A 23,233-nucleotide genomic window follows, 5' to 3' on the forward strand; every position below is an offset into this window, starting at 1 on the left:
AGAGCGGCGAGGAGCGGCTGGAGGAGATGGAGGTCGAGATGGCGCTGTGAGGAGCGGGGGGAAGGGGCGGGGCTTTGTGGCCATGGCAACGGGGGCGGGGCCGGGGCTGCAGGGAGGGGAGGAGTGCCATGGCAACGGGGGCGGGGCTTGGGGGTGGCCATAGAAACAGGGGCGGGGCCTGGGTGGGTGTGGTGGTGGTCGGGGGGGAGGCCTGAGGGTGGCCATGGCAACGGGGGAGGGGCTTGGGGTGGTGGGTGGAGCCTGAGTGTGGCCATGGCAACAGAGGTGGGGTCGCTCTGGTGGGTGGGGCTTAGAGGCAGGAGGAGCTTTGGGGTGTTAATGACTGTGGGCGGGGCTTGGAAGTTAATGGCGATAGTGGGTGGGACTTGGGGCAGTGGGCGGGGTTTAAGGGTGTCCATGGCAATGGGGTGGGGTTTGGGGCAGTGGGAGGAGTTTGGGTTCCTATGGCAACAGGGTTGGGGTCTGAGGGGTTGGGGTGGGCGGTGCTTGGTTTCCCGTTGCCATGTGGGCGGGGCCAGGGGCTTGGTGATGGGGGTGTTATTGGGAGGGCCCTGGGTGTTACTGGGAGCACTGGGAGGGTGCTGGGGGGTCACTGGGGTGTTACTGGGAGCACTAAGAGGGTGCTGGGGGGTCACTGGGGTGTTACTGGGAGCACTGGGAGGGTCACTGGTGTCACTGGGTTGTTACTGGGAGCACTGGGAGGGTGCTGGGGGATCACTGGGGTGTTACTGGGAGCACTGGGAGGGTGCTGGGGGGTCACTGGGGTGTTACTGGGAGCACTGGGAGGGTCACTGGTGTCACTGGGGGGGTGTCACCGGTGCCCCTCCCCCCCAGGTTCGAGCAGGAGGTTTTGGGGGCTCCAGGCCCCACCCCCGGGGACCCGCTGGCCCCGCCCCCCATCCTGCAGCCAATCATCGCCACCAACACCTACCAGCAGGTGACCTTTGACCCCCCGAAAATGATCCCTGACTACCCAATGTCCCCAATGTCCCCCAATGTCCCCCCAATGTCCCCCCAATGTCCCCAATGTCCCCCCAATGTCCCCCCAATGTCCCCCCAATGTCCCCAATGTCCCCAATGTCCCCCCAATGTCCCCCCAATGTCCCCAATGTCCCCAATCTCCCCCAATGTCCCCAGTGTCCCCCCAGTTGGAAATGTTTGCCATCATCCAAACACAGGTACAACTCACAGCTGTCCCTCCTCACGTCCCTCGCAGGTCAGCAGCGACATCCTTGGAGGAGCCTCAGGATTGCTCCCTGCAGTGATCCCTGCTCCACCCTTGGAATCCAGAGCAAAATCCCAGGGAATGCTCCGTGCCTGCAGCTCTCCCGCTCTGGGCTGTGCCTCCTCCACACAGCTTCTCCTGGGAAGTTCTCTGCAGCCCAGCACAGGAGGATCCAGCTCTGCTCGCGGCCCTCTGCTCCTGGAGTCGTCGAGGAGCAGCTGCAACAATTCCCCGAGTCCCATTCCCGCCTTTCGGGACGTTTCCTTGGAGCTCCCTTTGTCCTGTGACATGTTCCAAACCTCCTCAGATCCCCCCGAAAACTCCCCCAGGACCCCCCAAACCCTCCTGTGACCCCCCAAAATCCAGCAGAGACCCCCAACCCCCCCCAAATCCCTCATACCCCTCCCAAATCCCCCCAAATCCCTCATGTTCCCCCAAATTCCCCCAAATCCCTCATGTCCTCTCAAATCCCCCCCAAATTCCCCCAAATCCCCCCCAAATTCCCCCAAATCCCTCATGTCCCCCCAAATCCCCCCAAATCCCTCATGTCCCCCCAAATCCCTCGTCTCCCCAAATCCCTCCAAATCCCACTCCCACCTTGCTGGCGAAGCACAGGGAATTGATGGATTCCCCAAAATTCTCCTCCAGGGGGAAAATGGTTACTAACATGTCTCCAATTTCCCCTCTCCCCCTGGGGAGGGGAAATTTGGGATTCAGGGAGGAATTTGGGGATTTAGGGCGGAATTTTTGGATTCAGGGAGGATTTTGAGGGAAATTTGGGGGTTTAGGGCTGTCTCATCATCGGACATCCTTGGATACCGGTGTCGCTTTGTTCGGGTCTTTTCCATCTGGTGTCTGGTCTCCTGTAAAACTCAACTTAGGGCACAGAATTAGTTTTTCCCCAGGGCTAGGTTTCCTTGAGGGACACATTGGATCTCTCCATCCTTCCTCATAACCCACCAGGTATTTCCGGGCCCTTGAGCAAAAACAGTCCCACGACTGGGTTTGTCTTGGCCTGAGGGAGGAGTGATCCAAAGGGCCTTACCTAACATACCTTTGAGATGGATGGCTGGAACTTTGTCTCCATCTCCAGTGTGGAGGGATTCTGCTTGGGCAGGACCAGCTCGGTTGACAGAGCCTCTAGTGTTGACGAGCCAGGTGGCCTTGGCTAAGTTCTTATCCCAATTTCTGTAAGTTCCCTCACCTGGTGCCTTTAGGGTTGTCTTCAACAGTCCATTACACTGTAATGTACTGAACCACTGCTCCTGCTCCTCCTCCCGCAGACGCTGTTCCAGCTCCGACTCCAGGGAGCTGCGGGAAAGTCCCAGAATTTCTCCCTGAATCCCCCCCAAATTCCCATCAAACCTCTTCCCAAACCCCTCCCACAGCTCCGGCTGGAGGGGGATTTTCAGTGGATCTTTGACAGATTTGGAGTGGGTTTGGAAGGATTTTTGCTCCATTTCAAAGGATTTCAGCTCAGTTCTGCAGGATTTCCTGGGATTTTGAGTGGATTTCAGGGGGATTTTGAGGGACTTGGATGGATTTTGATGGCGTTTTTTACGGGATTTGGGCGGACTTTGCTGGATTTGGGGCAGTTTCGGGGGAGGTTTCGGGGCTTTGCTCACCGTACTCTGGAGCTCAGGGTGCTCTCTCTCCTCTCCCGCTCCCTGAGCTCCTGATGTAGAGTCTCTGTGGACTCCTTGAGCTGCTCCCTGGACTCCTGGAGTATCTGGTTCTTTTGCTCCAGGCTACATTTTTCTTTCTGCAGTTTCCGCAGTCACTTCTGGGCCTGGCGCAGCTTTTCCCGGAGCTCCCACATCTGCACCCAGAAGTCCCAGGGCGAGCATTTGGGGGGGCACAGGGGGCTCCTGGGGGGACACCTGGGGTTGGGGACATCAGTCCATTACACCTTTCTACTTTTCCTGCAGCAGGTGCCTGATATGGAATGTGATAGACCCATTCAATCCCATGCTCCTGTGCCCAAGGGGCTACTGGGCTGTTCTTGAAATGTGTCCCGTTGTCTGACTCAATCCTCTCTGGAGTGCCATGTCTCCACAGGACCTGCTTCTCCAGACCTAGAATGGTGTTTGGGCTGTTGCATGTGGTACCGAGTATGTTTCCAACCATCCTGTGGTTGCTTCCACCATGGGAAGCACACAGCGTTTACCTTGGCGGGTCTGTGGCAACATGATATAGTCAATCTGCCAGGCCTCCCCATATTTATACTTCTCCCAGCGTCCACCATACCACAGGGGCTTCAACCTTTTTGCCTGCTTAATAGCGGCACAGGTTTCACAGTCACGGATAACTTGAGGGATGATATCCATGGCTAAATCCACCCCTCGGTCTCGTGCCCATCTAGGAGTGGCATCTCGGCCCTGATGACCTGAAGCATCATGGGCCCATCGAGGTAGGAACAACTCTCCCTTCTGCTGCCAGTCTAGGTCTGCTTGTGATACCTTGACCTGTGCAGCTCGGTCTGCCTGTCTGTTCTTAGCATGTTCCTCATTAGCTCGTTTCTTGGGCACGTGGGCATCTACAGGGCAGACTCTCACGTTCAGTTTCTTCACTCTGGCAGCAATGTCTTGCCACAGATCAGCAGCCCAGATGGGTTTTCCTCTACGCTTCCAATTCACCTCTTTCCACCGGTCTAGCCACCCCCACAGGGCGTTGACTCTCATCCACGAATCGGGGTACAGGTAGAGCCTTGGCCATCCTTCTCTCTCTGCGATATCCAGGGCCAATTGGACTGCTTTGAGTTCCACAAACTGACTCGATTCGCCTTTACCTTCAGTGGCTTCCGACACTCGTCGGGTGGGACTCCAAACGGCTGCTTTCCACTTCCAGCTCCTCCCTACAGTACGGCAGGAGCCATCGGTGAAAAGGGCATGGCGTGTCTCTTCGTCTGGCAGCTGATCAAATGGCAGAGCTTCTTCAGCTCAACTTGCTGGTTCTCCTTCTTCTTCTGCCAGACTGAAGTTCCCACCTTCAGGCCAGTTGGTTATGATTTCCAAGACGCCAGGGCGATTCGAGTTCCCGGTTCGGACACGTTGCATAATCAAAGCGATCCACTTGCTCCACGTGGCATCGGTGGCATGATGCGTAGGGGGCACCTTCCCTTTGAACATCCAGCTCAGGACTGGTAATCGGGGTGCCAGGAAGAGCTGTGCTTCGGTACCAATTCCCTCTGAAGCTGCTCGTGTGCCTTCATACGCCGCTAAGATTTCCTTCTCCACAGGGGTGGAATTGGCCTCAGAACCTCTGTAGCTTCGGCTCCAGAAACCCAGTGGTCGCCCTCGCGTCTCGCCAGGCACCTTTGGCCAGAGGCTCCAGGAGGGACCTTTATCTCCAGCTGCAGAGTAGAGCACATTCTTTACATCTGGTCCCGTCCTGACTGGTCCAAGAGCAATTTCTTGCTTGATCTGCCTGAAAGCTTGTTGTTGCTCAGGACCCCACTGGAAATTGTTCTTTTTACGGGTCACAAAGTAAAGAGGGCTGACAATCTGACTGTACTCTGGGATGTGCATCCTCCAGAAGCCTGTGGCTCCCAGAAAAGCTTGGGTCTCTTCCTTGTTTGTGGGTGGAGCCATGGCTACAATCTTGTTGATGACGTCTGTTGGTATCTGGCGTCGTCCATTTGCCATTTCACCCCTAGGAATTGGATCTCTTGGGCAGGTCCCTTGACTTTGCTCTTCTTGGTGGCAAAACCGGCCTGGAGGAGAATCTGGATGATCTTCTGTCCTTTCTTGAAAACTTCTTCAGCTGTGTCCCCCCCTCCAATGATGTCATGGATGTACTGGATGTGTTCGGGAGCCTCACCCTTCTCTAGTGTGGCCTGGATCAGTCCATGACAGACGGTTGGACTGTGTTTCCACCCCTGGGGCAGGGGGATCAGGCCCAGCCAGGTTGGGGTTGGGAAAGGCAGGTCCTGCCTGACCAACCTGGTCTCCTCCTCTGACACAATGAGCCCCTCAGTAGCTGAGGGAAAGGCTGGGGATGTGTCTCTTGTGACTTCAGGAAAGCCTTTGAGCCCATCTCCCCCTTTTCCACTCCAACTGCGTCTCTCCTACACTGGGGGGGCAGGGGAAAGACAAACTCTCTTAAATTCCTGACCTATAAGAGAATGTCTGATGGTTGCCATGGGAACTGACATGGGCAATGCGAATGTCTGCTGGTTGCCATGGGAACTGACCCTAGCAACCAGAATGTTTGCTGTTTGCCATGGTAACCGACCGTAGCAACACAAGTGTATGATGGTTGCCATGGTATCTGACTGTAGCAGTGGGACATATGATGGTTGCCATGGTAACTGAGCGTAACAATGGGAATGTATGATAGTTGCCATGGTAACTGACCGTAGTAATGGGACTATACGATGGTTGCCATGGTAACTGACCATGGCAATGGGAATGTATGATGGTTGCCATGGTTACTGAAAGTAGCAATGGAAAATGTGATGGTTGCCATGGTAACTGACTATAGCAATGACAATGTACAATGGTTGCCATGGTAACTGACCGTAGCAATGGAAATGTGTGATGGTTGCCATGGTAACTGACTATAGCAATGACAATGTACAATGGTTGCCATGGTAACTGACCGTAGCAATGGAAATGTGTGATGGTTGCCATGGTAACTGACCGTAGCAATCGAAATATGTGATGGTTGCCATGCTAACTGAGTGTAGCAATGGGAATGTGTGATTGTTGCCCTGGTAACTGACTGTAGCAGTGGGAATATACGATGGTTGCCATGGTAACTGGCCGTAAGAAATGGGACTGTATGGTGGTTGCCATGGTAACCGACCATAGCGATGGGAATGTGTGATGGTTGCCACGATAACCGACCATGACAATGGGAATGTGTGAGGGTTCCCATGGTAACTGACTGTAGAAACGGGAATGGATGCTGGTTGTCATGGAATGTGACCGTAGCAATGTGACTGTTGGCAACTGATGCTTGCCATGGTAACTGACTGTAGAAACGGGAATGTATGATGGTTGCCATGGTAAGTGACTGTAGCAATGGGAATGTATGATGGTTGCGATGGTAACCAATGGTAGCAATGGGAATGTATGCTGGTTGCCATGGTAACTGACCGTAGCAATGGGAATGTATGATGGTTGCCATGGTAACCGACTGTAGCAACAGGAATGTCTGATGGTTGTCATGGTAACCGACCGTAGGAATGGAATGCATGATAGTTGCCATGGTAGCAGACCGTAGCAGTGGGAAGTATCATGGTTACCGTGGTAACCAAACGTAGCAGTGAGAATGTGTGATGGTTGCCATGGTAACTGGCCATAGCAGTGGGAACTAGGATGGTTGCCATGGTTACTGACTGTGGCACTAAAGCTGCATTATATGGGAAAACTGTTGTTTAAACGTGTCTTAAACTGGCTCTTTGTGGTCTCTTTGCAAACACGTGTTTCTTCTTCCCAACACCCCCCACAGCAACTGTTATCTCCCATGCAGGAGTGTCCTGGGAAGGTGTCCTGAGGTGTTTCCCATTGGACCTTGTTAACCCCTTCCTGTGATTGGGTGTTCCTGTAAGCCCCTTGAGACTTGTAATTGGTTAGCCTGTGATTCTCCCTAACCCTATAAATGTAACATCCCCAACAATAAACTCCCTCTTGCCTCCTCTCCACGCCGGTGTGCTGTCTCTGTACCAGCCATGGGACCACGTGGGTGCTGGGGGGAGGGGAGGGCACCTCTCCCCTCCAGGCTCGGGGCCTGAGAAACCCCTGAAGAAACCCCTGGAGTTCCCTTTCCCCGTCCCTCAAGACGTCGGAATGGTTCTTCAGATGGAGGTGGAACTAGAACTGGGCTCCCCCACGTTGTGGGTGGGGAAAGGATCTAGAAATGACTGGAGCAATGGGAATGTAGGATGGTTGCCATGGTAACTGATCATCTCAATGGGAGTGTATGATGGTTGCCATGGTAACCAACCCGAGCAATCTCTCCTAGTTGCAGGGGCTGGGACCAGTTTATCACTGGGGAGGGACAACCAAAACTGTGTATTTTACACCCTCTGGGGCATTTCTGAGGGACAATTAAGAATGGATCCTTTGCAGCAGCTGCCCAGGGCCCACCTGCCACCTCAGCCCACAAGCTGGCCATGAAAGAACTGTGCAAGGAGTGTTCCTTTGCCTTCACACCCAGGACTCTGCTGTCAGAACTCCCCTCTGGGGAGACATTAGCACCTTCATCCCCAGCCTGAGGGGTCATCTCTGTCAATGGGCCGCCTTGGACTGGCAGAACAGGCAGCTGCAACACCCAGACCATCACACACTCCAAAAATACCCCGTGACTCAGAGTTAAATCACCCATTGTCAAACTCCCTGCCCTGGGGGAGGTGCTGCACATCCCCACCTGAACCTGAGCACATTTACTCTTGGGCTTTGGGCACTTCTGCTACCACTTGTGGCATCGAGAGGAGGAGCAGAACTCCAACAGGACTGGGATTGGAACTCTCCACAGCACTGCCATCAGTACCTCAACACAACTGCCACCATCATCTGCACCAACAGCTTTTCCTTTCCTTTCCCTTTGCACCCTGGGGGCCAACGTGGTGCTCAGCACTGTTCTCTTCTTGTCCCAGGCTGCTGGCTTATACAGTTGTTTTTGTGGGTTAGAACCAGTTTTCTCTGTATCATTGTATTTCTTGTCATCTTCTCAGGAAATTGTAAGTCTGACTTGTAATCCCTGGGGTGGGTTCATTTCTCCCTCCGGTTTCCTTTTAACCCAGCACACGATGGGAGCGTACGATGGTTGCCATGGTAACTGACCCTGGCAAGGGGGCTCAGTGCCGTTGCCCACGGCTTCCACTTCTGCAAATTGGCTTCACTCACCTTCTCCTGCAGCAGCCTCAGCCACTCGTCGGGGGGCCCCACACAGCAGCTTCCCACCTCCGTGAGGTTCTGCAGCAGCCCAGAGTGCCTTTGGCCCCACAAGGTCCTGCAGTGTCCCGATGGCCCCTTGATTCCGTGAGGCTCCACAGTGTCCCAGGGTCTCCCTGCTTCCATGAGTTTCCCCAGAGTCCCAGGTTTCCTTTGGTTCCATGAGACCCAGATGTGAAGCCGTGGTCCCTCGATTCCACGAGGTTTTGCAGTGTCCCGATGGCTCCTTTCTGCCCTCAGGTTCTGCACAGTCTCAGGGTTCCTCTGCTTTCAGGAGGTTCCACAGTGTCCCGATGGCCCCTCGATTCCAGGACGATCCCAAACGTCCCAGGCTTCCTTTGGTTCTAGGAAGCCCTGCATGTCCCAATGGCCCCTTGATGCCATGAGTTTTCACAGTGTCCCCATTTCCCCTTGCTTCCATGGGGACCTGCACTGCCACAACGGTCCCTTGATTCCATCAGGTTCCAGTCTCCCAGAGCTTCTTCATCTCCGTGAGACTCCGCAGGGTCACAATGGTCCCTTGATTCTGTCAGATTCAACAGTATCCCAGGATTCCTTTGCTTCCCTGGGCCCTGCAGAGGCACAATGGACGGTTGATTCCATGAGGTTCCACGGTGTCAAAATGGCCCCTTGATTCTGGGAGGTTCCACAGCATCCCAAGATTCCTTTGGATCCACAAGGCCCAGCAGTGTCACAATGGCCCCTTGATTCCATGAGGTTCTTCAGTGTGACAATGGCCCTTTGTTTCTATGAGATTCCACAGTGTCCAAGGATTCCTTTGGTTCCATGAAGCCCTGCAGTGTCACAATGGGTTGTTGATTCCGTGCAATTCCCTGTCCCTGCACTGACCCAGCTCTGCTGCCCCACAGATGCTGGACCAGGAGGGGAAGGCCCACGGTGCAGGGCAGTGCACTGGGACTCATCCTGGAAGGGACCTCGGCAGGTTTCTGGGCCAAACCAAAGCACAGCCAGTGCAGAAAGGGACACAGGGATGGGCAGTTTGTGTGCTCTGCCACCTCAGGGGGAGATGTAGAGCTACAGGGACACCCAGCCCAGGTGGATCCCTCCAGGAGATGGTTCCCAGGTCTCATCTAGGCAGTGGGTGCTCCGGTTTGATGTCCACTGGTGGTTACACCCACCCACACCCACACCAGTCTCATGTGCACACACACCAGTCTCACCAGAGTCTGGCCCCCCAGAGAACACAAGACCCCATCATTTGTGCTTCCCACTCCAGAAAGTGGCACTTGGACCTCCCTCCAAACCCAGAGCACAGAGTTCCCTTGTCCTAAAAAGTTCTTGGCAATGGAGGGATGAAGCAAACGGGACAGACTGTGGGGATCCCTTGCTGGGCATGGCCAGGGATGGGCACTGACCACTCACCTGTTTGCACGTGACCAGTGAATCCGAAAAATCGGCCCGAAAGACTGCTCAGAGACATTCTTTTATCTTTAAGCAGCAAGGTAATTGTTTATTCAACGTTGGGAGCAAGCCAGCTCACACTGGACAAACTTGCTCAACTTGAAAGTGCAAAACTAAGCCATTTTATACGCTTTAGATACAGGGTTACCTCATTTATTATACATATTAATAAGTAGGCTGGTCTCTGGGCAGAGTCTTTCCAGACATGCCCAGTCTTCTACTGTGGGGTCTTCTCCTCAAGCCTTCATCCCTCTGGTGGTCGCCATGGACGTCTTCCTCAATTTGACCTCTTCAATCAGGTGACCTGAATTCTTCAAGCTTGCAAAATCCTGGCTCTGGGCCTTCTAGATCTTATTCAAACATATGGGTTACCTAATTTATTACTGTGTGTGTACTACTCCTATTCTTTCTAGAATAAGGCCTTTGGTCCAGTGACCAGAACAGAACATGAGATTAACCAGTGCTCCCAAAATGTTCTTCCAGCAAAACAGCTATAGTCAGTTACCATGGCAAACGTCATACTTCCCACTGCTACGGTCAGTTACCATGGCAACCATCATAAATTCTCATTGCTATGGTCAGTTACCATGGCAATCATCAAACACTCCCACTGCTACTGTCGGTTACCATGGCAAACATCATACATTCCAGTTGCTACAGTCAGTTACCATGGCAACCCTCATACATTCCCATTGCTACAGTCAGTAACAATGTACACCTCAGCCCACAAGCTGGCCATGAAAGAACTGTGCAAGGAGTGTCCCTTTGTCTTCACACCCAGGACTCTGCTGTCAGAACTCCCCTCCAGAGAGGCATTAAATGCCTTGGTCTTTTCCTCATCCTCGGTGACAATGTTCCCCCCGGTGTCCAATAAAGGATGGAGATTTTCCTGTCCCCTTCTTTTGTTGATGATGTATTATATAAACCCTTTTTATTACTCTTTACAGAAGTAGCCAGATTGAGTTCTAGCTGACCTTTTACCTTTCTAATTTTCTCTCTACATGGCCTAACAACATCCTTGTACTTTTCCTGAGCTGCCTGCCCCTTCTTCCAAGGGTCATAAACCCTTTTTTTCCCCCCCAGTCCCAGAAAAATTCCCTGCTCAACCAGGCCAGTCGTCTTCCCTGCTGGCTCATCTTGCAGCACACATGGACAGGCTGCTCCTGTGCCTTCAAGATTTCCTTCTTAGAGTATGTCCAGCCTTCCTGGACCTCTTTGTTATTAAGGACTGTTTTCCAGGAGGCTGTCTCAACCATTTCAGTGTCCTGAACAGGCCAAAGTCCACCCTCCAAAAGTCTAAGGTAGAAGTTTATTGACCCCTTCCTTACTTTATTGATCCCTTAGAAGCTGGACCGGGACGGCCAGACAGAATGCAGAGGGGGTGACCTTGGCCCCCCCGCTGCTGCTGCTTACCCAATTGGATGAACAAGATGATAACCATAGCTGTTGTTTCTTTATTTACTTTTATTTCAATTTTGACATTTGTTCCTTGCATAATTATCTGCATTCAAAATTTGTTATTAAGGAGTGTTTCAGCTAATATCATCAAAGAAAACAAGAAAGGGGGTGATGCGGGGAGCATGGAGGAGGAAAGGGAGAAGTTTGCGAGGTGGAGAAGGCAGCTGCGAGAGACCAGAGCTGAAGAGGTGACAGAGGAGGACGTGGATTCTGGGCATTCAGTGTCCAATTATGAAGATTGAGACAGTTTTACAGACTAGGACTGAACAGAATTGTTAACAAAAGTTATGAATGAATTGTACCCCAGTTTATGTCAAATGTTTTCACAGTTTTTCCCTCATGTTTATTACCTATTTTCTGATTGGCTGCAATCTGCTGCATTGCAGATGTTTTCCTCATTGGCTCCTATTTCTCCCTTATTCCCTCCTTTCCCTTCTCATTGGTCTATGTTCCTGCCTGTCCTATGCTCCTCCCTGGTTTCTGGAACCTTCCCCTGCCACCCTATAAATAGGGGTGGCACACCCTAATAAAGCTGCAATAGCTTTGAGCTACCACTCTGCACGAACCCCCGGCTGTCGCGTCTTCTTTCCCCTGCGACTGTGACAGATGGTGCCCAACTAGCAGGGCAGAGTGGTGGTTCTCTTACTCTAAGGGAACTCCTCTGCCTGCGCAGGGCACAGGCACCCTTGGAAGACCGGTGTTGCCCCGGCCTCAGGAGGAACGTGCTAATTCTACACTTGTGCTGATACACATTAACTAAAAACAGAAGCAGGAAAGAAGACAGGTAATGCGACTGTAGTAAACATGTCACAGAAAAATCAGGATTGCAACTGAACACTTCATTCTCCGGGTGAAATGGTTCCCCACTGCTGTACATCCCAGATTCCTCACACACACAAAATGTTAAACCACTTAAAATCCAGGATTCCCAGGACTCTACCCTGAGACTTTGTGTAGAGCTTGCTGGGTAATTCAGCTCTGCTCTGGGTTGCGCTTTGGCTGCTGTTGCTTTCACTTGTTGAAACCGGGCAGTGGATGGATCTGCCCTGGCACAGGAGGAACCAGCTCACAGGAGGGAGAAAAGCCCTAAAAATTGTCTGTCTTCTGGCAGCACGAGCACTTCCCAACACAGCGAGCCCAGGGAGTGCAGGGGGTGGGGGGCCAAGCTCAAGAGAAATGTAATGAGAGCCAGACTAATTTTGTTGATCAATGCTTCACCTGCTCAGGAGTTGTCTATGCATCTACATCAGTGCCCTCATCTTCTGATGCACTTTCTATCAGCACACCTGCAAAAGATTAAAGAGCCAAGAGGAAGTGAAAATTAAACACACACAGGAACTGGGTAGAGATCCAGCTACATCTGACTTTGTAGGTTCTGAAACTTGTGTTTTCAGATGTCTCGTGCCCTGTACAGAATCACAGAAACACAGACAAGGAGAGGTTGCAAGGGACCTCCAGAGATCATTTGGTCCAACTCAGATGGGACACCTGGAGCTGGGTGGCCAGAACCTCCTCCAGGGATTTTGAATATCTCCAAGGATATCTCCACAATCTCTCTAGGAACTGGTCCCAGTGCTGAGTCACCCTCACAGTAATGAAGTTCTTCCTCGTGTTCAGGTGGAAATTGCTTTGTTTCCCTTTCTGCCCATTGCCTCCCATCCTATTACTCAGCACCACCCAGAAGAGCCTGGCTCCATCCTCCTGTCCCTTCAAACACTTGTGTCCACTGATGACGTCCCCTCTCAGACTTCTCTTCTCCAGACTAAACAGGCCCAGCTCCCTCAGCCTCTCCAGCCCCTGATCATCTCTGCAGCCTCAGCTGGACCCGCTGCAGGAGCTCCATGTTTCCCTTGTACTGAGGAACCCAGCACTGGACACAGCACTCCAGATGTGCCTCACCAGGGCTGCTCCTCCCTTGGCCTGCTGGCAAAGCTCTTCCGAAGGCAGCCCAGGCAGCCTTGGGCCTTCTTGGCCATTGCTGACCCTTGGCCAGCTCTCTGTCCACCAGAACCCCCAGGGCCTTCTCTGCACAGCTGCTTGCCAGAGGGTCAGCCCTGAGCCTGGACTGGTGCCTGCCCTTATTCCTGACCAGGTTCCTTGAATTGCTTGGATGGGTTGACTGCAGCAGGGCTGGGGAAAGAGCCCAGGCCCTGTGAGCCTTCCTGAGGCCTTGGCAAAGGCCTGGGGGGCAGGATGGGGGGTAGGGATCATCCCCCTCCACGTCTGCAGACAGCATCCGTGGGCCATGGGAGACAACCCTCTGTCACGAGGAAGGTGAGTGCGTGGGAGGACTGGGAGTGGACACCTTTAGCACCCATCGGGTCAGAGCTGTCCTCACTGCCCTCAAAGACAAGGGAGAGAAGAGGGGCCTTGACCCCCTGCAGGGAACACTTCAGCATGGAGCTGTTTCAGTGTCACGGATCACAAAAGCTGTTTGTTCCCCGTGTGCAGAGGCCCAGAGAAGTGGCCTTTAGTCACGGGATGGATTGTGGTGGTGATTCCCAGGACTGAAGGCAGCTTCTCTGGGCCTCTCCCCATGTCAGGGCCGTCCTTCTCCATCCCCTTTGAGGAGCTGTGCAGGACGAGCTCTCAGAGCGGTTTGCCTGTAGTGCAGCTTTGATGTTCAGAGAGATGGAAGTGCTTGGGAATGGCCCTGCTCACCTTGTTCTATCTCCATTTCTGCTCTGGGGAGCTGAAGGATGTGCTGCCTCCCATGTAATTCACGTTCCAGAATTCTCTGGAAGAGCTGCTGGAGTTTCTTGTCCATCTTGGATTCCTGGGCCTTTGCCATTTTCTTCATTTTCCTGTCTGTGAAGGCAGAACAATGATCCTGGGTCACTGACTGTGATGGCTTTGCACAGTTACTGGGGGACTGAGATTCTCAACAAGTCACTCCCCTTTTGTTTCAACCTCTCCCTACTCTTCTCCAATAATTAAGGGACATAATATAATATGTCTTTTCCATATAATGAAGAGATAAAAGTACAAAAATAACAATTTAAAAAGGAAATAGCAGAAACTCCAAAGAAACAAGGGAAAATGGTTTAAGCCAAAAAGGCAGAAACTGTTTCCTAGTCCCCCCAACCCAGGACAGAAAAGCCCCAAAAGCCAGCTGCCATGTGGTTGCCCCAAGCAAAGACAAAACATTGGGAGGCTCCCCTGCCCTCTGGACCATGGAGGGGAAGAAAAAAAAATTAAAACAAACCATAACAAACAGGTTCTCAAAGACCCGCCCTCCAGGATGAGGGGATGAGGTGAATATTCATCACAAAGCTCCACGCCCTGGCTTTGGAACCATAACACTGATGCTTCCTCCTTGAGAGGCAGACCAGCTCTCTGACACAAGGATGCCCAAAGGTTCTGATTTAAGCTCCCTGCCAGAGGGTCTCTTCTCAGGGCTCTCCTCTGGGTGCATATTTTCCTTCCTCACTCCCCCTCAGAAATCCTCAGCTCACAGGAATTCAATTCTGTGATGGAGGTACAATCTGCAAATGGTTTTCCCTTTGCCCTCTGTCCTTTAGCAGGGAGGGAACAAGAAACTTGGAGCACATTTTCCTCCCTTTTCAACCCTTCATTCGTGCTTTCTGTAGCTCAATTAAATATGGCTTCAGCTTTGAAAAGGGGGCCACAGGCTTCATTCTAAGGCCACAATGGCCTGAGCCATCAGGAGGTCAAGGGGTTGCCCTGGACTGCTCTGGGCTGCTCACTGCCACAGTTTTGCTCCTGCAGCAAGAACAGGACCCCCAGGCAGGTGAGGCCCATCTTGTCTCACCTTTCCCTGCCCGGGGTGCAACAGGCTGTGCCCCAACACACACTGTGTCCTGCCTGAGCCAGGCCCAGGAGCACCATCTGGGGCTCAGCAGGCCCACTGGGGTGTCTGTGCCCCCGCTCACTCCTTCCCTTCCCAGCACCAGCTCCTTCAGGGAGAGCTGTTCTCCACAGGCCCCTGTGCTCAGAGACACCTGCAGTGCTCATGGAGCTGGGTCTCCTTGGGGATCTTCAACAGGAAGACAAGGTTGGGATCACATGTGCCCCAACACGGCCCCAGGAGTGGGGAGTGGGAGAAGGGGAGTGGGGAAAGGGAGAGAGACGCTGACAGGACTGCAAGGGGGGAACCTTAACAAGGATCAGGGGATCAGAGAACTCACAGCACACACTCTCTGCAGAGATGAGGGAGACAAGTGTGGCCATGACCACCTGCAGAGAACACTTCAGCAGGGAGCTGTTTCAGGGTCAGGCAGCACAAAAGCTGTGCCCCATGTCAGGGCCGTCCTTCTCCAGCCCCTTTGAGGAGCTGTGCAGGACGAGCTCTCAGAGTGGTTTGCCTGTAGAGCAGCTTTGGTGCTGAGAGAGATGGAAGTGCTTGGGAATGGCCCTGCTCACCTAGTTCTTTGTTCAGGTCTGCTCTGAGCAGCTGAATATCCTGCTTTGTGGATTCCTGCCCTTTCTGGAGATCTTCACACATAGTTTTCATTTGTTTGCAGAACTGCAGAAGGGTCTCCTCACTCCCGGATCCCTGAGGATTTGGGGTATTTTTCTTTTCTGTCTTTCCTGTGAAAAAATAGACAGGTGTCAGTGGCAGACTGACACTGTTCCCTTGAAAGGGAGACCACCCATCTGCCCTAAGAATGCTCAGATCCTCTGTTTTCAAGTCTCTTCTTCAGGGTCTCTTCTCAGGCCTTCCTGCAGGTTGTCTTTTTAACTCCTCTCTCCTCCTGAGAAATACTCACTTCAGAGGAATTAAACCTTGCACTCAAGGTGCAACCTGAAATGGGCTTAATTGCCTTATTTCTTTAGGCAGGGAAGGAACAAGAAACGCACACTCAGGTCCCTCATGTCCAGCCTGTTTACTAATTTGTGTGCTCCACACTTCTTTTTCTTTAGAGAATCCTTCCTAATTCAACAGCCTTGGAAAACAACTCACTAATTCCAGAAAAACAGGGCTGGCGAATTCCCAAGCTGATGCACTGTGGGCACCATCAGTGATCTCTTGCCCATCTTTCAAATCCTTTCCCACCAGGATTTTGCTCCAGGAAGGAGCCTTGATCTGTGTCCTGCAGCTCCAGTCTTCCTTGGGACATGGAGCCTGTTTTCCAGGTTTTGTCTGTGGAAAGGAGTCTCAGCAGCACTGTGAGCCCTCAGAACCATGGGCTTGGAGCTCCTGTGCTGCTGGGGAGGAGCACTGACAGGAAGCCCCCTGCCCCCTCACTCCCCAAGGGCCTGGCCACGGGGGAGAGCCCAGGCCCTGCTGATTTCCAAGGGTTCCTTGAGGGAAGAACATTGCCCTGCCCCCATGCCAGCTGCAAAGAGCAGGGACAGACAAACAGCTGCCTTAGAACCTGGGCAGGATGGGAGCCAGCAGAGCCCAGGCTGTGCTGGGCAAAGCCACTGCCGGGGCAGCTCTGCACCCTGGGGGCCTGGACACCTGCCTGGGGGTGGGAAATACAGCAGAGCACTTCTGGAGGCCCTTGGAAGTGGGAATTTATGGACAGATGGGACTATTTGACCTCACTGTGCTGGGCCCTCATGCACAACAGGCCTTTGTCTCTTCTCTTTGTTCGGCAGGGTTTAGTTTCCAGGTACTGTGGGCAAGTCCTGGCCCTCACCTGCACGCAAAGGCTTCTCCCTTTTGGGCCTGGAGGAAAGCCCAGGAGGAGATTCCTCCTTTAGTGGTCAAGGGAAGGAGAGGAAATCCCAGAAGTGCTGTGTTATGTCTTTCAATCCTTACCAATTTTGAGGGATACCCTCTGCTAGAGCGGGACATGAGGTCAAAGAGGGACGTCCCTCTGACCAAAGTCACCCCACCCCAAAGGCCTCCTGCTGTGCACTGAAGGGGTTCTGCAGGTAATGTGCTCAGGGGAGAGAGACCTTGACTGGCTTTGCCTCTGCCAGGGGCAACACACAAGGCAGCAGCTGGGACTCACAGGGGCTCCTGCTGCCAAGGTCCCTCAGTGCAGTCTGGGCAGTGGCAGCCCCAACAGCGACTGTGACCTGCAGCCAGGCTGGAGAAAAGTGGCTGCCTCTCCCTCCAGTGCCCAGGGGGAAGAGGATGGCCACCCTTCCCCTTCTGGTCCTCTGATTTTTCCTGTCAAGCCCTCGACCCCCAGGATGAGGGGATAGGGTGGACATTCATCACAAAGCTCCACGCCCTGGCTTTGGAACCATAACACTGATGCTTCCTCCTTGAGAGGCAGACCAGCTCTCTGACACAAGGATGCCCAAAGGCTCTGATTTAAGCTCCCTGCCAGAGGGTCTCTTCTCAGGGCTCTCCTCTGGGTGCATATTTTCCTTCCTCACTCCCCCTCAGAAATCCTCAGCTCACAGGAATTCAATTCTGTGATGGAGGTACAATCTGCAAATGGTTTTCCCTTTGCCCTCTGTCCTTTAGCAGGGAGGGAACAAGAAACTCGGAGCACATTTTCCTCCCTTTTCAACCCCTCATTCGTGCTTTCTGTAGCTCAATTAAATATGGCTTCAGCTTTGAAAAGGGGGCCACAGGCTTCATTCTAAGGCCACAATGGCCTGAGCCATCAGGAGGTCAAGGGGTTGCCCTGGACTGCTCTGGGCTGCTCACTGCCACAGTTTTGCTCCTGCAGCAAGAACAGGACCCCCAGGCAGGTGAGGCCCATCTTGTCTCACCTTTCCCTGCCCGGGGTGCAACAGGCTGTGCCCCAACACACACTGTGTCCTGCCTGAGCCAGGCCCAGGAGCACCATCTGGGGCTCAGCAGGCCCACTGGGGTGTCTGTGCCCCCGCTCACTCCTTCCCTTCCCAGCACCAGCTCCTTCAGGGAGAGCTGTTCTCCACAGGCCCCTGTGCTCAGAGACACCTGCAGTGCTCATGGAGCTGGGTCTCCTTGTGGATCTTCAACAGGAAGACAAGGTTGGGATCACATGTGCCCCAACACGGCCCCAGGAGTGGGGAGTGGGAGAAGGGGAGTGGGGAAAGGGAGAGAGACGCTGACAGGACTGCAAGGGGGGAACCTTAACAAGGATCAGGGGATCAGAGAACTCACAGCACACACTCTCTGCAGAGATGAGGGAGACAAGTGTGGCCATGACCACCTGCAGAGAACACTTCAGCAGGGAGCTGTTTCAGGGTCAGGCAGCACAAAAGCTGTGCCCCATGTCAGGGCCGTCCTTCTCCAGCCCCTTTGAGGAGCTGTGCAGGACGAGCTCTCAGAGTGGTTTGCCTGTAGAGCTGTTTTGGTGTTGAGAGAGATGGAAGTGCTTGGGAATGGCCCTGCTCACCTAGTTCCTTCTTCAGGCCTTCTATGAGCAGCTGAATATCACACTTACTGGATTCCTGCCCTTTCTGGAGATCTTCACGCATAGCTTTCATTTGTTGGATGAGCTCCTGGAAGTCCTCCTTCATCCAAGATTCCTGAGGCTTTGTGGCCTCTGCCTCCCGTTCTTTTTCTGTGAAAATAGACAGGTGTCAGTGGCAGACTGACACTGCTCCCTTGAAAGGGAGACCACCCATCTGCCCTAAGAATGCTCAAATCCTCTGTTGTCAAGTCTCTCCTTCAGGGTCTCTTCTCAGGCCTTCCTGCAGGTTGTCTTTTTAACTCCTCTCTCCTCCTGAGAAATACTCACCTCAGAGGAATTAAACCTTGCACTCAAGGTGCAACCTGCAAATGGGCTTTTTAGCCTTATATCTTTGGGCAGGGAAGGAACAAGAAACTCACACTCAGGTCCCTCATGTCCAGCCTGTTTACTAATTTGTGTGCTCCACACTTCCTTTTCTTCCTAATTCAACAGCCTTGGAAAACAACTCACTAATTCCAGAAAAACAGGGCTGGGGAATTCCCAAGCTGATGCACTGTGGGCACCATCAGTGATCTCTTGCCCATCTTTCAAATCCTTTCCCACCAAGATTTTGCTCCAGGAAGGAGCCTTGATCTGTGTCCTGCAGCTCCAGTCTTCCTTGGGACATGGAGCCTGTTTTCCAGGTTTTGTCTGTGGAAAGGAGTCTCAGCAGCACTGTGAGCCCTCAGAACCATGGGCTTGGAGCTCCTGTGCTGCTGGGGAGGAGCACTGACAGGAAGCCCCCTGCCCCCTCACTCCCCAAGGGCCTGGCCACGGGGGAGAGCCCAGGCCCTGCTGATTTCCAAGGGTTCCCTGAGGGAAGAACATTGCCCTGCCCCCATGCCAGCTGCAAAGAGCAGGGACAGACAAACAGCTGCCTTAGAACCTGGGCAGGATGGGAGCCAGCAGAGCCCAGGCTGTGCTGGGCAAAGCCACTGCCGGGGCAGCTCTGCACCCTGGGGGCCTGGACACCTGCCCGGGGCTGGGAAATACAGCAAAGCACTTCTGGAGGCCCTTGGAAGTGGGAATTTATGGACAGATGGGACTATTTGGCCTCACTGTGCTGGGCCCTCATGCACAACAGGCCTTTGTCTCTTCTCTTTGTTCGGCAGGGTTTAGTTTCCAGGTACTGTGGGCAAGTCCTGGCCCTCACCTGCATGGAAAGGCTTCTCCCTTTTGGCCCTGGAGGAAAGCCCAGGAGGAGATTCCTCCTTTAGTGGTGAAGGGAAGGAGAGGAAATCCCAGAAGTGCTGTGTTATGTCTTACAATGGTTACCAGTTGTGAGCGATACCCTCTGCTAGAGCAGGACGTGTCTCTGGTCAAAGAGGGACGTCCCTCTGACCAAACTCACCCCACCCCAAAGGCCTCCTCCTGCTGTGCACTGAAGGGGTTCTGTAGGTAATGTGCTCAAACCTTGACTGGCTTTGCTTCTCTCAGGGATAACACCTCACATCCCAGTGTTCCCAAGGATGAGCACAGACAAGAGGAATGGGATCAGCACTCTTACTTGTTCCCTCGCAGATCTCATCTATGAGTTTCTCAACCAGCTTCACACCAACTGTATCAGCTGGGTATCAGGGTCACATGGAAATAAAACAAAGAGAAAAAGAAGACATTTAACAAGGACTTTTCCCTGAGGAACTCCTGGAATGCATTGAGCAGGTTCTGAGGCAGAACACACCACCCAGCTGGCCCTGGAACCACAAGGTCCTGTGCACCAGGAGCCCGACAGCAGCGCTGGGGGGGCTCTGACCTTCGAGGCCACTCAGGCTCTCCTGGCCAAGAACCTGTCTCGGCTGCCACAGCATTCAGGCACCACACAGGTGCCTCAGCACAGTCCACCAGAACAGAGACACCCCCAAAGTGTGAGACACTCCTCCTCCACACTGCACGAGTGGAGAGGGACCTCCCAGGGCCCTTCATTGTCCCTTGGCCTTTTCATTTGGGCCTGTCTTCTCAAAGACTTTCAGATGACCACAGGCAAGAGGAATGGGATCCAGCACACCAGCTTATGAACCCAAATACTTCTCTTAGGACACTCTGCCACTAGCTCTCCATTTCTGCCCACTGGTTCAAACAGAAAGAAAAAGAAAAAAAGGAAACTTCACTAGGACTTTTCCCTCCAGATTTCAAGAATGCATGAAGGAGCTTCTTTGGGACACGTATCCCTTATACTATTCAAACCTCTGATGTACTTGGGGTTTTTAAAATCACTTATTTCCCCTTCTGTCACTGTCTAAACAGAAGAAACACAACTCTTACCAACTGTTCCAATGCCTGCCATGCTTCTTCTCTCCCAGGTCCTTTTCTCAGGGTTCGCTCTGCAATGCAAGGGAATAGGGGAGCAAAATCTATGGGGTGGGCACAGGACTAGAGAAGAGAAGGCAGTTGAGAAGATCTGGGGGGGCAGCCAAGAGAGACAGGAGGCTGTGAACTGCCAACCCTTTGCCTTCCCTGGGGTTTGCTGGAACAAGGGCTGAGCCCTGCTGCTCCCCTATGATCCACCCCAGGGCCTTTGCTGGGCTTTATGAGAGCCAGGGACGAGCCTGCCTGGTGTGAATTTAGGAGGAGAATAACACTGATGACACACCCGTGTTTCGGCTGTGCCTCAGCCGTGCTCACCCCAAGTCAAGGACCTTTCAGTTGCCCATGATCTGCCCGGGAGGAGCTGCACAAGAAACCAGGAGGGAGCACGGCCAGGACGGGTGACCTGAATGGGCCAGAGGGATATTCCAGAGCCCAGAACATCATGCCCAGTACATGAACTGGGGGAGTTGACTGGGAGGTGCCTCCCAGGGACGGGCTAGGCATCAGTCAGCGGGTGCTGAGCAGTTCCCTTGTGCATCACTGGTTTTTCATGGCATTTATTCCTCTCAGTACTTTCCCTTTTCATTCCTGTTATCGCTATTACTATTGTTATTATTACTGTTATTATATTTTACTTTATTTCAATATTAAACTGTTCTTTTCTCAACTCACCAGTTTTACCTCCTTCTGATTCTCCTCTCCCATCACAGGGGTGGGGATGATGGGAGGGAGCAGCTGTGTGCTCCTTAGTTGTTGGATGGAGTTAAACCACAGCAGTCCTTTTTGGTGCCCAATGTGTGCTCCACCAGCGCTCAGCCTTCCAAACCATTCCACAGTGCCATGAAAACCCCTCACTCCCAGAGCTCCTACCTCCCATCCAGCTCTTGGGCTGCTCCAGAGTATTTGGTCACAGAAGCTGCTGTGACCAAGGACACCCTCTGCCAGGAGCTGTCCTGCTGAGGCTCCCCGGGCATGTCACGGCCCAGGACCTTCACCTGGAGAAGAGAAAAATGGGAAGAGCTGCAGGAAAACCACGAAGCTCCAGAGCTGAGAGCTCAAAGGGCTGGGCAGGGTCTTCTCCTGCCCCCACCCCCTTAGAGATGAGCTCCAAAATCCAGGCCCTGGTGTGGGAAACTCCCCTATGGTGCTCCAGAGGAGACTTGGGAGTGGAAAGTGGAGGGTTGGTGTGTGATACTGGGAGCACTGGGGGGAGCCAGAGAGCCATACTGGGAGCACTGGGAGGGAAATGAGAGCGCTGGGGGGGACCAGTGAGCGATACTGGGAGCTCTGGGGTTGCACTGGAATTTTTAGGCCCTGAACCCCACAATCTGATGGCAAACAGGGCATGTAGCTTAAGTTAGGGGGATTCAAGGCTCTGGAGCATTAATTTTGGGAGCTGCAAGGCTCAGAAAGACAAATTTTGGGAGCTCTGGGGCTCAGAAAGAATGATTTAGGGGGCTTTGGGGCTGAGAAACTGATTTGAGGGGTTTTGGGGCTCTGGAACACTGATTTCAGGAGCTTCTGGGCCTAAAAAGCCCTTATTGAGGGATCTTTTAAGCTCAGAATCAGCAATGTAGGGAGTATTTAAGCTCAGAAACACCCATTTAGAAACATTTTTTGGTCCAGAACACCAATTTAGGGAGCTTTGGAGCTGAGAAACACTCTTCTGGGAGATTCTGGGCTCAGGAATATCCATTCAAGGAATTTTTGGGCTTCCAAAAAAACTTGTTTAGAGAGGGTCTTGTTCAGGAACCCTGATTTAGGAAGCTTTGGGCCTAGGAAACACACGTTTAGGGAGCTTTTAGGGTCAGAGCCAGTGATTTAACGAGCTTTTGATGTTCAAAGCATTGATTTTGGGAGCATCTGGACCAGAAGGACCAATTCAGGGAGCTTTGGGGCTCCAAAACCCCCTCTATTGGGTTCATGTGGCCAGGTTTTGGTAGCGGGGGGGCTCCAGGGGTGGGTTCTGTGAGCAGCTGCCAGAAGCTTCCCCCATGTCCGGCACCACCAATTCCAGTGGCTCCATCTGTTGTGCAGGAGGAATTACAGCCAGAGAAGAGCAGAGTGAGAACAGATGAACAGCTCTGCAGACCCCCAGGGCAGTGCAGGAGGAGGGGCAGGAGGTGCTCCAGGCACCAGGGCTGAGATTCCCCTGCAGCCCAAGGAGGAGCCCACGCCAGAGCAGGGGATGCCCAAAAGGAGGATGTGGTCCTGTGGGAAGCCTGTGCTGGAGCAGAGTCCCTGCAGGGACCTGGGGATCCCTGGAGAGAGGAGCCCCCGCTGGAAGAGGTTTTCCTGGAAAGACTTGTGGCCCTATGGGGGACTCACCTTGGAGCAGGGAAGGGACTCCGACTCCTCTCTCTGAGCAGCAGCAGGATCAGGCTGTGATGTTCTGGATTACATTCCAGTCTCCCTGAACCACTGAGGAGGAGGAGGGAGGGTCTGGGATGGAGGGGGCTTGGGGGGAAGATTTTTGTAAGATTTCTTTTACCTCTCATTATCCTGCTCTGATTTTGTTGGTAATAAATTCAATTAATTTCCCCAATTCTAGTCTGTTTTGCCCATGATGTAATCAGAGAGGGATCTCTCTCTGT

At 53.0% G+C, this 23,233-nt stretch overlaps 1 protein-coding gene and 1 long non-coding RNA gene across 6 annotated transcripts in view; one reads left to right on the forward strand and one right to left on the reverse strand.

The window, feature by feature from the left end:
- The first annotated feature begins 698 nt into the window (after positions 1–698).
- Positions 699–1,487, forward strand: LOC135406190 (uncharacterized). The gene is made up of 2 exons (XR_010426208.1): positions 699–958; positions 1,238–1,487. It is a non-coding gene; the product is annotated as an uncharacterized LOC135406190 (long non-coding RNA).
- Positions 1,488–11,013: 9,526 nt separating this feature from the next.
- LOC135406068 (uncharacterized) overlaps positions 11,014–23,233 on the reverse strand; it is a 361,545-nt gene continuing 349,325 nt past the window's right edge. For 3 of the 5 annotated variants that reach the window (XM_064640621.1, XM_064640623.1, XM_064640620.1), the window contains 5 exons: positions 19,840–19,899; positions 18,276–18,443; positions 15,409–15,576; positions 13,687–13,833; positions 11,014–12,311 (listed from right to left, as the gene is read on the reverse strand). In XM_064640621.1, coding sequence (XP_064496691.1) covers positions 12,259–12,311; positions 13,687–13,833; positions 15,409–15,576; positions 18,276–18,443; positions 19,840–19,899 — 596 coding nt within the window. In that variant the 3' untranslated portion in view covers positions 11,014–12,258. Of the gene's footprint in view, positions 12,312–13,686; positions 13,834–15,408; positions 15,577–18,275; positions 18,444–19,839; positions 19,900–20,594; positions 20,654–21,509; positions 21,635–22,967; positions 23,097–23,233 lie in introns of all 5 variants that reach the window. The other 2 variants (XM_064640622.1, XM_064640624.1) reach the window with 2 other exon arrangements.

This window comes from Pseudopipra pipra, chromosome W (assembly GCF_036250125.1).
Source record: "Pseudopipra pipra isolate bDixPip1 chromosome W, bDixPip1.hap1, whole genome shotgun sequence".
NCBI lineage: Eukaryota > Metazoa > Chordata > Aves > Passeriformes > Pipridae > Pseudopipra > Pseudopipra pipra.